Source organism: Mus caroli, unplaced genomic scaffold, assembly GCF_978045245.1.
Source record: "Mus caroli unplaced genomic scaffold, Mus_caroli_1 scaffold_11, whole genome shotgun sequence".
Lineage (NCBI taxonomy): Eukaryota > Metazoa > Chordata > Mammalia > Rodentia > Muridae > Mus > Mus caroli.
The window spans coordinates 43,330,686-43,343,500 of NW_028227266.1; the positions used below are offsets into that span (position 1 = coordinate 43,330,686).

Sequence of the window (12,815 nt, forward strand, 5' to 3'; positions counted from 1 at the left end):
GAAGTGGCTCACTAGTTAAAAGCACTTGTTTTTTCTGAGGGTCCAGGGAAACTGGAATCCACACGGTGACTCACAACCATCTGTAACTCTAGTTACCGGGAGATCTGATGCCTCTCTGGCCTCTGTGAGCGCTACACGGGCATGTGATATACATATATACTCATAGGCAAAACAGTTGTGTATATAAAATAAAATAAATACTTTTAAAATACACACAGAGATAGAGGAGGAAGGGAGGAGAGGGAGGAGGGGGAAGGAGAGAGAGAGAGAGAGAGAGAGAGAGAGAGCCTGCCTCTTGGGGCTATGAGTTAAAGGGAGAGTTGGGAGTCAGGCTGAAAAGAGTGGGTGCTGAGCTCAGCTCTAGGTACCTATGTCTCTTCTGATATGAGAATCACCACAGTAGATGATGACTTGGGACCCTTCATGCAACAGGGACTGCAGCAGCCTTTCTGCCTGGACTTGGTTTCACACAGTAAATGAGACTTTTGACTTCTGCCATTCCTGTACCAACAAACCTAGAAAGGCCTATAGGCTAGGAAGTGTACCCTCTCTTCTCTGCCTGGCAAATAAAATGGTGCTCACTAAGTGCATATTGACTGGGTGACACACGAAGGCCTTATGAATCCAGTGTCAGCCAGCGAGGCTTCCCTGGATGCTTCTCCTGCAGACACTAACCAAGTCTCTCTGACTCCCCTGCAGCCCGCCCCGAGGATGTCGGCACCAGCCTCTACTTTGTAAATGACTCCCTGCAGCACGTGACCTTCTCCAGCTCTGTGGGTGTGGTGGTGCCCTGCCCGGCAGCTGGATCCCCCAGTGCGGCTCTCCGATGGTACCTGGCCACGGGGGACGACATCTACGATGTGCCGCACATCCGGCACGTGCATGCCAATGGGACTCTGCAGCTCTACCCTTTCTCCCCCTCCGCCTTCAATAGCTTTATCCACGACAATGACTATTTCTGCACCGCAGAGAACGCAGCCGGCAAGATCCGGAGCCCTAACATTCGCATCAAAGCAGGTGAGGGGCCAGACACCTGCACCCTGACAGGGCTCCCTGTGAGGTGCAAACACAGAATGGGGTAGACAGGTTGGCCCTGCGAGGGCATGCATGTGGTGTGTGCACGAGAGCTTGAAGGAAACATATACTTGGGAACAGCTTGGCCACCTACTGTGTGTGCTTGGACAGAGCGGGCACAGCATGTGCGCATTCTTAAAGTGAGGATCTTCCTTACAGCAATGCATGTAGGTTGAGTGAGACAGAGCTCACCATTGAAAGAGGAAAATGTTGCTTGAGCTTCATTTACTAAAGCCCCCCCCCTTTTCCTGAACCATGTCAAGAAAAGTGCACATTATTACATGTAACCGAAGCAATTCCCATATGGTTCAATTAATACCCAGCACAGAGATACACTCACAGCATCCCAGAAGTCTCCCTTCTGCTTTCTGTGGTCTCTGTTCTCAGGATAGCCATGTTCTGGCTTGGGTAATGTGGATGTTTTGCCTTGTCCATGCTTTATAGGAGATGGCGGCCTGTGTTCGGCCCTTTCGGGGATCTTCAGCTCACCATTCTCATCATGGGATTTGTTCTCACTGCCCTGTGTGGTGGAAGGGCGCACATTATCACCGATATATAGTATTTCACCACATAACGAGGCCACGTGCTATTGAACTTTGGAGCACTGCACAGCTCAGAGAACTGCTATTTCAGTGTATTTCATGATGGAGAACCATAGCAGCGAGAGTCTTTAAGGGGAGGGGAGCAGGGGAGAAAAGGAAAAGGCTGAGCTCTGTCGGTCAGGTCTGGAAGTAACTGACAGGCTTGGCTCGACTCTTTATAACTAGGACATCACAACACACTATACTTCTGATAGAGACAGGAAGTGCCTCAAATAGAGGTGTGGCTGGTGGCTTTCTTACAAGGGCACCCGGATGGAAGAGACCAGCCTACCACACAGCTTCAGTGTGCCATCTGTCCTGCAGCTGTGTTGGACAGGCTCAGGTGGGCAGTTTCTGGGAAGGCCAGCAGGCCTAGTGACAGACCCTTTAGAGCTCTGGACTCTGATCTCCCACCACAGACCTTTCACAGGAACAAGACTGCAAGTATCTAGGCCCAGAGCTGTGGAAGGGTGAGGGTTAAGCCATGCCTGTGCCCTGGGGGTCAAGGGTTGGCATAGATGCTGAGGCAGGGGCCTTCTCTCCCATGCTCCTGCGGGTGTCTTCTTGGCAGCAGGTCCTCTACATTGCTTGGCCCTAAGTATAACCCCAAGTATGGAGCTTGAAGCCTGGATTTAAGTCCTGTTCTAGTCTCCATAACCAGGAGCCCTGGGCCAGGGGTAAGGCCACTGTATCTCCAGCTACATGCCTCTCCATGAGTTAGAATCAGCCTTCTCTGTAAGTCTACAAAGGTTTCTTACTGATGACGAGGCTAAGTCAAAATAGTTTTTTTTACATGACTGGCTTTTTTGCATTGGGTTCAACAGATAGGGAAATTGAGGTTCAAAGGTCAACTTACCTGCACCCAGCACTGCCATGCAGCGCAGAGCGGATCAGGACCTACTTGACTGGTATTCTTATGTCCTCCTTGGCTGCCTCCCTCCCAGAACCTAACACAATTCACCCTTGGCCTCCAGTATCCTTGGGGGTCAGCTCCCTCAAGCTCCTTTGTGAGATTGTGTGGAGGCTGCTAGACCCTGGGAGGACTGGACTGGAGCCTGATGGCCTTTCTCTCCCCTGTCCCTTTTCTTCCCTCCCCTCCTTTCCTCTTGCCTGGAGAAGAGAAAGGATGAAGGCCTAGGGAGAGCCAGGTCCAGTGGAAACAAGCAATTAAAGAGGCTCTTGATGATGCCAGAGAGGCTGCAGGTGCACTGCTTATGGAGAGGATGCCAGGGCCCTAGGTGTCTCCCTGGCAACCATGGCAAGGAGAAGGGCATGATGCCCAGGTGTCTGCTGGGCACAAGGTCTGTAGGCACTGGGGGATCTAGATGTTCCAGCTCTGCTTGACAGAGAAGGGGGTGGAAGGAAGGAGTGAGCCCCTGGCAGAGGCCAAGCTGAGGAAGATGGGGGTAGACAGAGGTCTTTCATCCCACTCTTAACGTAGGATCAGTTTACATGCAGGATATGACACACAAGTGGCTGCAGGTGACACTATGAGACATGAACACAGGGCTGGGAGCAGGCAGAAAAAGACTCTAGATGGTCCTAACATCAGGACCAAGACTGGTAGAATAAAAGGGACAGAAAGGTAGTAGGGGTACAGGGACTGTATCTGTGTCTCCAACAACCCTCGTCTGAATTATTCTCTTCTGTGGCCCACTGGGTACCACCAATCCCATGAAGAGAGCTCATTATCTAAACTACATTTCCCAGGATGCATTAGAATAGACCCACACTGTTGTTAGTTCGTATAATCTGGGTTTTATTTTGTCGAGCAATGATCACTGTGCCCAACCTCCTTGCTGTCCCCACAACCATAGCTGTGTGACACTCTTCTTTCAATTTCTCACAGTTTTCAGGGAACCCTACACCGTCCGGGTGGAGGATCAAAGGTCAATGCGTGGCAACGTGGCTGTCTTTAAGTGCCTCATCCCCTCTTCAGTGCAGGAATACGTTAGCGTCGTGTCTTGGGAGAAAGACACGGTCTCCATCACTCCAGGTAAGGAATCGTGGGTGGTGGCTGACAGAGCCTCCCCGGTGGTGAATGGTGCCTGGATTGGTCTATGATCTGAACAAGATGGTGATGGCAATGGCTTTAGGGACTGATATGCTGCTGCTCCGTAAAGTCTTGGCAAATGGGCACCTTTGGCCACCCATCCTATCTTCTCTGTGTGGGATGGTGCAGTTCATGTGCTGAGGCCTGTGTTAGCTATGAAGTTCCCACAGACACAGGGTGGGGCTGCCATTGATTCCTGGGGCTCCTTTTGAACTTGCCCTGCTTTATGAGAGCCTTTGGCACGCTCACCTTTGAAGTGTGCTCAGGAAAGGCAGGGTACATTTGTGCTCTGTGCGTGACTAGGGTAATGAGACTGGAGGTTTGGGGAACCAGGCCTAAGGAAGTGTGCATACAACAGTTTTACTTCGACATGGATTGGAAGAAATGCCCTAAGACTCTTCAGTGACTGATGTTGGAAAGGGGTTCGTCCTGTGTTGCGGCTTGGAAACCTGTCACTGGTTCAGCCTCACCTAGGAATGATTGTCCTTCCAACAGAAAACAGGTCTTAGAGCCTCACAAAAGAATCTCTTAAGTCCTTATTCAACCTTGAAGTTCCAATACTCAGCCTTTCCCCTTCCCCACACCACAGGGGCTCCATCATCTTCCTTCCTCATTGAAGGTTCTTTACAGGAAGAACTTTGGTAAAATGGAGCACCCTGACCAATGTTCTTCAAGTGGCCCATTGGCACCAAGGTCCCCGGCCAGTTGTCTGAAATGCTCTATGGTTTTCAGAGTCAGTTGGAGATAACAAGCCTCTTTGGGAGTGGTTCTCAGCTTGTGGGTTTTGGCCTCTTTGGGGGTTGAATGACTCTTTCAAAGGGGTCACCTAAGGCCATCAGAAACCACAGATATTTACAGTACCATTCATAACAGTAGAGAAATTATAGTTAGGAAGTAGCAATGAGAATAACTTTATGGTTGGAGGGTCACCACAACATGAGGACCTGTGTTAAAGGGTTGCCGCATTAGGAAGGCTGAGAGCCACTGCTCTATAGGAATGTGTTATTGAATTGGATTCTTCATCTTTCTGAACAACCTCCACCCTGGGATGTGAGCAAAACCTTTGAAATAGCAGTGTCCATAGGATTTGAATACTTTGAAACATCACAATCCAAATCTCTCGGGAGCAGGCCTGGGTCTCAGCACTGACCAGAGAGCTTCAGATGGTTACAGGGACATAGGGACAATGGGATGGGACCTACGCTTACGTGTGTTTGTAGCTAGCAAGGCAGGGGCTTTGTAAAAAGACAAAAATGTGTGCCTTTTCTTACTACTTTCCTTCTTTCCATTCCAAGCAGATGGCCAGGCCAAAAGATGTCCTGTTATCTGATAGGTTAACAGCATGGTTGTAGCAAGGCAGACTCAAAGCTATTTAAAGATGCCTTCTACTCTTAATAGTTAATAGGAGCTGTCTGGAAGGAGAGTCTCCTAGAGGAAGGAATCCAGGTTTGGAAATGGATCTGTGGGCACTCATAGTCCTTGGGCCTTATGCGAGCCTCTGTAGCAACCCCACAAGGCTGGGAAGGAGGTTGGAAATGAGACATGGCATATACATCCGAAGATCCAAATGGGTAACTGAAGTTGGGAGCACAGGTTGAGATGTGCTGGCACATCTCTGGGGAAGCCTTAGAAGTGATGGACACTGAGATTCCTCTATTTCCAGCAGGCTTAAGGTTTAAGGCATTTAAAGACCATAAGAAAATGTGGGTTTATGGATGAATCATTATGTCCATTAAAATAATAATTATGTTATTCAAACTTTTTGAGTACTTATTACTTTCCTGGCACTGGGCTAAGACACCTTCATACATCATTTTATTTTAGCCTCAGAAAAGCCCAGAAGTGTATTTTTCCCCTTTCCACTTTACAGAAGAGAAACCCGAGGCTCCAAGAAGGAACCCAACTTCCTCCAGATCACGTGCCTATTACTCAGATAAGGCATAAACCGAAGCAGGATTTTCCCCAAGCCCTCGCTTCCCCTACACACACACACACACACACACACACACACACACACACACACAGGGATCAGACTGTCTGGGATGGAAGCTCACTACACTGCTTACTAGTTGGGTGAGTCGTCTACACTCGTAGGGCCTCACTTCCTATGATTGTAGAATGGGTCTATAGGATTGAAAATACAAATAGGCAATGTTCAGAAGGTTGCCTGCTCTTCTAAGGATGTGCTGGGTTGTAGCTGCCATTGTTTAGGTAGAAGACAGCATCCTTCATTATTTCCATTGGTTCCTGCTGTGGTGAGTGTATTTCTACTGTGTAGCTGACCTGGATAGCTCACTGGGTTTCCTAGGAATGAGATCAGTGGATTTTGTTGCTGTTTGTTTTTTTTTGTTTGTTTGTTTTTTACACGCCTCCTCAGCTCCTAACACATTGCCCTCCATACTTACCCAGTGTTGAGTGGGGAAGGAATGTCTGCTTGGTAATTCTGAGGGATTTGGGGAGACAGCCCAGATGGATGGGGACATGAAGACAAGCTGGTGGGTACCAGATAGCCAGACTAGAGCAGGTGGGGAGTGAAGTTTAAGTAGTTTATGTGCCCAGGAGCTGGAAGCAGCAAGCTCCCCCAGGCACCCCTTATAGTTGGTGTTTCAGAGCTGTCTTTGATGTCAGGACCAGGCTGGTAGCCCCAAAGGGCATAATTACCAGAGAAGTGGCCTTGATGCTAATCTGTAGGGCTGTGTTAAACTTTGGGAGACTGCCTTTCTTTCCTTTGGTCTTGGAGAATTTTCCTCTCCTTCCTTGCCCTCCAGTTCCAGCCATAATCATTCTAGCGCCTTCTCTAACTATTATATATATATATATATATATATATATATATATATATATATATATCCAGGGAGGTATCTTCCCAATGCATTGATTCTAATATGTTCCTGGGGGAGCCCCGGGGAACCAAAGACAGTGGGGTTTAGCTGCTTTTGGTCTCTGTAGGTGAGGACCAAGATTGTGGCCACAAGGTACATGCTCTAATTTTGGCAAGTGCAGAGTGTATACAATTTTTAAGGCTTTTCTATCCCCCGTGTTCATACACACCCAGTGTGCATACACTGTACATGTAGGTATGTAAGTAGGTGCTGCATCCCACTGTTGAGGTGTCAATCATCTGGCCTGAAAGCATTAGCGTCTGCATCTGGAGCAGGAACCTACATTACCTTTAATCTCTAGATCCATGGGACTAGTCTCTAATGTTCTAGGCTTCAGGACCAGCAGGAACAGGTGCTGGAAAGCTAAAGGAAGGCCAGACTGATGTGGACCAGTTGAGGTCTCAGAAAGCATCCTCCTTGGGGAAAGCATGTGCCCGGGAAGGAAGACTGGGAGCCAAGCCTCCCGAGCCTCTTTCTGAAGGAGCCTGGTAGCTAAACAAGCTCTGGGACCTGAGTATTTGCTCACAAGCTGCCCTTCCTGGCTAGCTACGCTGTCTTGGAATGGACCCCGAAGCTCTTTCCAGCTTTTCGTTATGATTTCTCAGGGCTGGGAGAGGCGAGAGAGACAGCTCCTGTCTCCACTTGCCTCCCCATCTTCTTCTGCCTCCAGCTTTGGGTTGGCTTTGAATCTGGCCTTCTTAAAGTATATGTAAAATCCTTGGCCTGCTGGATTCTTACCCCAACGTCCCTCGTAGAGTACCTACCGTGTGTGTGTGTGTGTGTGTGTGTGTGTGTGTGTGTGTGTGGTGTGTATGTGGTGTAGTGTGTGTGTGTAGTATCTGTGTGTCTGTGTGTGTATGTGTGTGTGTGGTGTGGTGTGGTGTGATGTGTATGTGTCTGTGTGTGTGTGGTGTATGTGGTGTGTGCGTTTATGTGGTGTGTGTGTGGTTGGTGTGGTGTGTGTGTGTATGTGTGTGTGGTGTGTGTGGTATGTGTGTCTGTGGTGTGAGTCTCTGTGTGTGTGGTGTATGTGTATGGTGTGTGTATATGATGTATTGTATGGTGTGTGTGTGTGTGTGATGTGTGTGTGTACAGAATGGGCATAAGAGGACTAGGGACTGTGTACAAACACAGATCAGAATTAAGGCCTTCAGTGAAGCCGAGATGTGGTTTAATTTCCCATCTGCATGATCACCATTACAATGCATGTTATTGGATATAAAGATAAATCCGGCCCTGTTCCTAATAGCTTTTAATTTCCACCAGACCTGATTATATCGAAGCAGGCTCCTTGTGGGAGTTTCCCAGCATGCTCTTCCCCAGCATCCTGACTGGCTTTCTTAGCCCCAGTGGGGAGTTTTGGACACAGCTCAGATGCCAGCCAGATGTATCCCCTGCTGCCCTGGAAGATGAGCCTGGCTGAGCTGCCTTGTTAGTGTGGATAGGGCTCTTGGATGCTAGACTGTCACTGGGCCTTGGTCCAACATTGGGTATATCAGGGACTTTTCATCTTGAGGGAGGGGGCAGGCAGGGGCAAAGGGAATCTATTGGGGGAACGATCTTTCTAAAAGGAGCTCTTGCTTCAAGGATTCTCATCAGTGTCTTGTTTACCTGGTCTAATGGGCTCTAGTCACCCCCTCTTCATATCAAGAAGATTCTTTTCCTTTCTCCTGGAACTTGGTGCCCATGTGTCCCCTTCCATGGGCCTGTACCACAAGCCTGTGGCAGATGTTACAGCTCCTTTGGCTGCCTTCCCGTTATTTCTATCTGTCTGCGCAGGAGGGTGGCCGACATTCTTCCCCCTGCATTTTATCCACAGGACCAGCATAGCACTGCAACAGAGTGATAAAGATAACGAGATTAAGGCGATGCCTATCATGCATGGAGATGCCTTTCTGGGTTAGGCATCTCGTGTGTTCTATCTCTAATCCTTACAATCACTTCTAAGACAGATCATGATCCCCCCACCCCACCCCAGGTTTATAAATGAAGATATTGAGGCCCAGGGAACTTAAACATCTTACTCAGACCCACACAGCTGATTGGGCTGCGGGCTGAGGGACAGAGAGAGAGAGAGAGAGAGAGACAGACAGACAGACAGACAGACAGACAGACAGAGACAGACAGAGACAGACAGAGACAGAGACAGAGAGACAGAGAGAGACAGAGATAGAGAGAGATAGAGACACAGAGATAGAGGTAGAGACAGAGAGACAGAGCGGGGGAGGGGAAAGAGAGAGCGACACTATCTTCTGACTTACCTTGCCTCTTACTTCCTCTCTAGAGCAGGCTCCTTGGGAGAAATCATCTGTTCTGTCCTTGGTCCTCAACCTAGGAGGGAGGGTCTGCCCCTGACTCCTGCACTTGCCTGGGGACAGAGACATGCTACAGGCCACCCAATTCTGGCCTTTCTAACAGATTTCCAGCTTGGGGATCAGTAAAGAGGGTCACCATTCTCACATGAAGGCTGTAGGGGACACAAAGACAGCCCTGCTCTAGGAACTGAGCCCTGGACTCTCCTGCCTCAGCTCCTTTGCCTAGAGATGGACGAACCCAATGCGGTAAACAGATGCATGCTTTGGCTCTGGGATGCAGATTTGCTCTGTGAGTTACAGTTCACTCAAGCTGACTTTAAGGCTACTTCAACCCCATGTGTCTCACCCTGAGTTGGAAGGCTGGTAGAGGTGGGCATAGACACGGGAGAGATGGCGGCCTCAGGAAACCTTTCAGCGACCACATGCAGGCTATACGGAGCACCTGGAGTTATAGGGCACCAGGGTTGGAGAGGCTCCTGGCTCCCAGAGCTGAGCCTTCTTGGTGACTGGTGTGAGTCTCAGACCTAAACCTACACTCTCAGACCTGTTTCTTGGCTGCACGTGTTTAGGACACACAGTTTTGATCGCTCATGGGGGATTTTATTTATTTACTATTTACTGCAAGCTTCCCACTTTCTTTGTCTGAACTCTACCCACCTTTCAAAATATTTTCAAATGCCACTCTTTTCTGATTCCTGCTAAGACTGAATTTAATCACCACCCAGGCTGGCCTCCTCCCCCAGGCTGGCCTCCTCCCAGGGACCCTTTTGAACAACCTCTACTAGCTTTATCAGTTCTTGGCTTGGGTCATTAATGATGATTTAGAACCTGTGTCACCCCATCCTATAGGATGTGGCCCCCTCTAGGACATGTCTTTACCCAGGCCTCTAGTCAGGATGCTGAGAGGGTCATCAATGAGGACGAAGTGCCTACTGTGGCTCCTCAGACACAGGAGTTGAAAGGCCTGCCTAAGCTTGCACAGCAAATGGATAGCGCTGGTGGGATGTGCCAGGACCATGGAGAGTCTGTCAGTCTTGAGAAAGTTACAAAGACACGCCCAGATGGTCAAGACCCTGTTTTTATAACTTAAATATTCTCTGATTATATCTGGTCATTGTGGGGGGAAAGAAAACAAATGCCTGGTATGTGGTGTTAGGCTTCTCTGATTCGCCTGTGCTTGGCCATCACCTGATGCACACTTGCAACCTATGGAGGTGTGCTGCAATACAGTGACTATCAGCTCCTTCACCGGCCTGTCTGCTTTGTGTGCTCTGTCTAGCTTAGGGATAAGTATTCCTTCTGAACAACAGTTTATGACACACTCTGGGGTTCTTCTGTTTTCTCTATAACTGTCATTGTGCCATTCTGCATGGGGGGGGGGTGTTAGCCACTTTTGCGGCGGGAAGAGAATGAGGGCATACCAAACCACACATCTGTAGGCCTGGTGGCAGCTATTTGCATGTTATTTGCATGATATCTTGCTTCGTTCTCCTGGTAAGTTCGTGAGGAAAGGACCTGCATCTGCAGATTTAAAGAAAACAACGATGGAGACCAGGCATTTTGCCGCAGAGCACACAGCTTCCACCAGACAACCCTGAAACCCTTGTTCCTGAAGTCCAGGCTCTTTCCCTGTGACAACAACTCTAGGGTTGTCCAGGGCCTTCCAGGACTCATTGTTTCCTTCCTGAAGGCATCTACTGAGAGGAGAAGGCAGCTGACCCTTCTGTTTCTGTGTTGGTGAAGAAGGGAACAGTGGGCTTAAGTAGTCATAGGAACCTTCCTCAAGCACAGAGAGGATGTCCTGTCTCATGAAGTCTTTAAATGGATTTTGCCAAAACCCAGGTGTGATGACATATCCCATGGCATTTGAGAGTTGAGAACTGAAGGATCAGGAGTCTAGCCTTGGCTGCTTGGGACTCTATCTCAAAAAAAAACAAGGATAACAAAACCCTTAAATCTAACGCTTTGTAAGTTGGAGATTCAAAGGAAACCCTCAGGCCCCACAAAGGCACAGTTTCCCTAGTCCCATGACCCACACTGAAGGAAAACCACAGTAACAACAATGGATAAGAAGTAAATAGACAGTATCCAGCTTTGGCACTGTCCTGGAATATGAACTTTACCTGGGCCAGGCCATCCCATCGCCACATGCATCCTGTCTAGCAGATTCTCACTGCCCACATCATACTCAAGGGTCTGAGACACAGGAGGTCAGACACCTGCCCCAGTGCAGTGTGACTTCCCTCTTGGGCTTCCTCACCATCTGTGTTTGGCACAGCCCTTCCTGCAGTGCTCTCAGTGCAGAAATCAACCCAGGTTATAGCTATCCTGCCATGGAGTCCTGCCACATCTGTGTGAAACAGAGATTTAAGGGAACAGAGCAGTGGGGTGGGGAGGGGTGGGGCTGTAAGGCCTTCCCGAAGTCATACCTCCATGAAGACCATGACTGGACTCTGGTTTCAAAGCTTTTATCCCAGGAGTTCTCTAGGCTCAGTGCCTGTCGGGCTTGGCTCCCCAGGATTCCTTCCAATGTCCCAGCAGGCAGCCTGCTCTGCAGTCATTCGCCAGTTGGTTCTTTCCAGAGCCATCAGCTCCGCTCCCCAGTCAAGCAGAAACGTCGGTGTTCACAGGCGCCTCTGGCGGTGTGTGCATGTGTCGTGTTTTGCTTTTCCACTTAGTTCATGGCAGGCGCTGCATTTCCAGGGCACCCACTGGGTGAATTTCAGCAGATTTAAGGCCGTTGCGGGCGAACACCTTGGCCCAGGCCCACGCTGCGACAGTGGACACAGAACAAGCGGCATTGTTTGGTTAAGTTGGCACCTCTGTAAGTTACCCTGAAATCAGAGCAGAATTCTTTATAGAAGGTTATCCTATACATAAATCATCATTAGACCACCTCATTTTTGTTTAATGCCTACCTAACTGTGCTGCAGTCTAAAAATGTGTGTTTAGTGAAGTCAAGGGTTGCAGGGAAATTATAGGGTTTTTCAAAAACCCATTTGCTTTGCCAGTGCTCACATCAGAATCAATCTTACCTTCAGTTCTCAATCGCATTGCAAACAGGCAGCCTTGCTCGCCGAATCCTGGCATTTAATATAGGGTAGCGTTTATTCAGAAGGAGCCAACAGCGCTTGCAAGAATGGAGCTATGTATAGATGCCACTTCCTGCCAAGCCTGTGATTTTGAACTCTGTGGTGTATCCATAAGCCGTCTCTGCCATAGGGAGAGCCACGGCCATGGCCCTGTGGAGATGGCATCCAGGTCATGAGTGCTGAGGGTGAGAGGTCTGGAGTGGGGGATGGGGGGGATCAGCATCTGTAAGGCTGCATGCTTATCAGCACACAGTAGGCATTTAGCCAATGTTGTCTGATGATCAGAGGAGGTTTAGCCAAGGCAGTGGCTGGCCCTCTGGTCTGGTGGGAAAAGGGGTGATTTAAAGGGGAAATGTGTGCTGTGCTGCCTAGCCCTGCAGTGGCTAGAATGAAGAAGTCACTGTTCCTGTGTACCCCAAAACTAGTAGGGCTCGCTTGGAGTCTCTTTATGATGGGATGAAGCTGTAGTGTAAAGAATGTGGGAGTCAGGGTTCAGAGACCAGGGTTCAAATCTCACTCTACTCCTCACTGTCCATGAGGTTCTGGGCAAGCCTTTTAGCCCTTTAGATTTGTGGGGCTTTGCATTCTCCAGCTTTGAGGATGGGAAATTACATAGATTTTTTTTCTGTATCAGGAAAATCCATGTTACATATATATGCCATAATTTTTTCATGCAGATACATCCTCTACATATAGACATTCCTTGTGTAGAACATTGATACCTCCGACTGCTAGGCAGACATGTGCACCAAGCACTTGGGCCACAGCTGGAGTCCCAAGGAATTTGTCCAAGTGCTCAGGTGCTGCCTCAAGAGTTC

The 12,815-nt window shown here is 49.0% G+C and overlaps 1 protein-coding gene across 1 annotated transcript in view; it reads left to right on the forward strand.

The window, feature by feature from the left end:
* Positions 1-12,815, forward strand: part of Dscaml1 (DS cell adhesion molecule like 1) — a 323,179-nt gene that overhangs the window by 16,578 nt on the left and 293,786 nt on the right. Inside the window, exons 2-3 of the mRNA XM_021171656.3 lie at positions 700-1,017; positions 3,505-3,651. Of these exons, the coding sequence (XP_021027315.1) occupies positions 700-1,017; positions 3,505-3,651 (465 nt within the window). The remainder of the gene's footprint in view (positions 1-699; positions 1,018-3,504; positions 3,652-12,815) is intronic.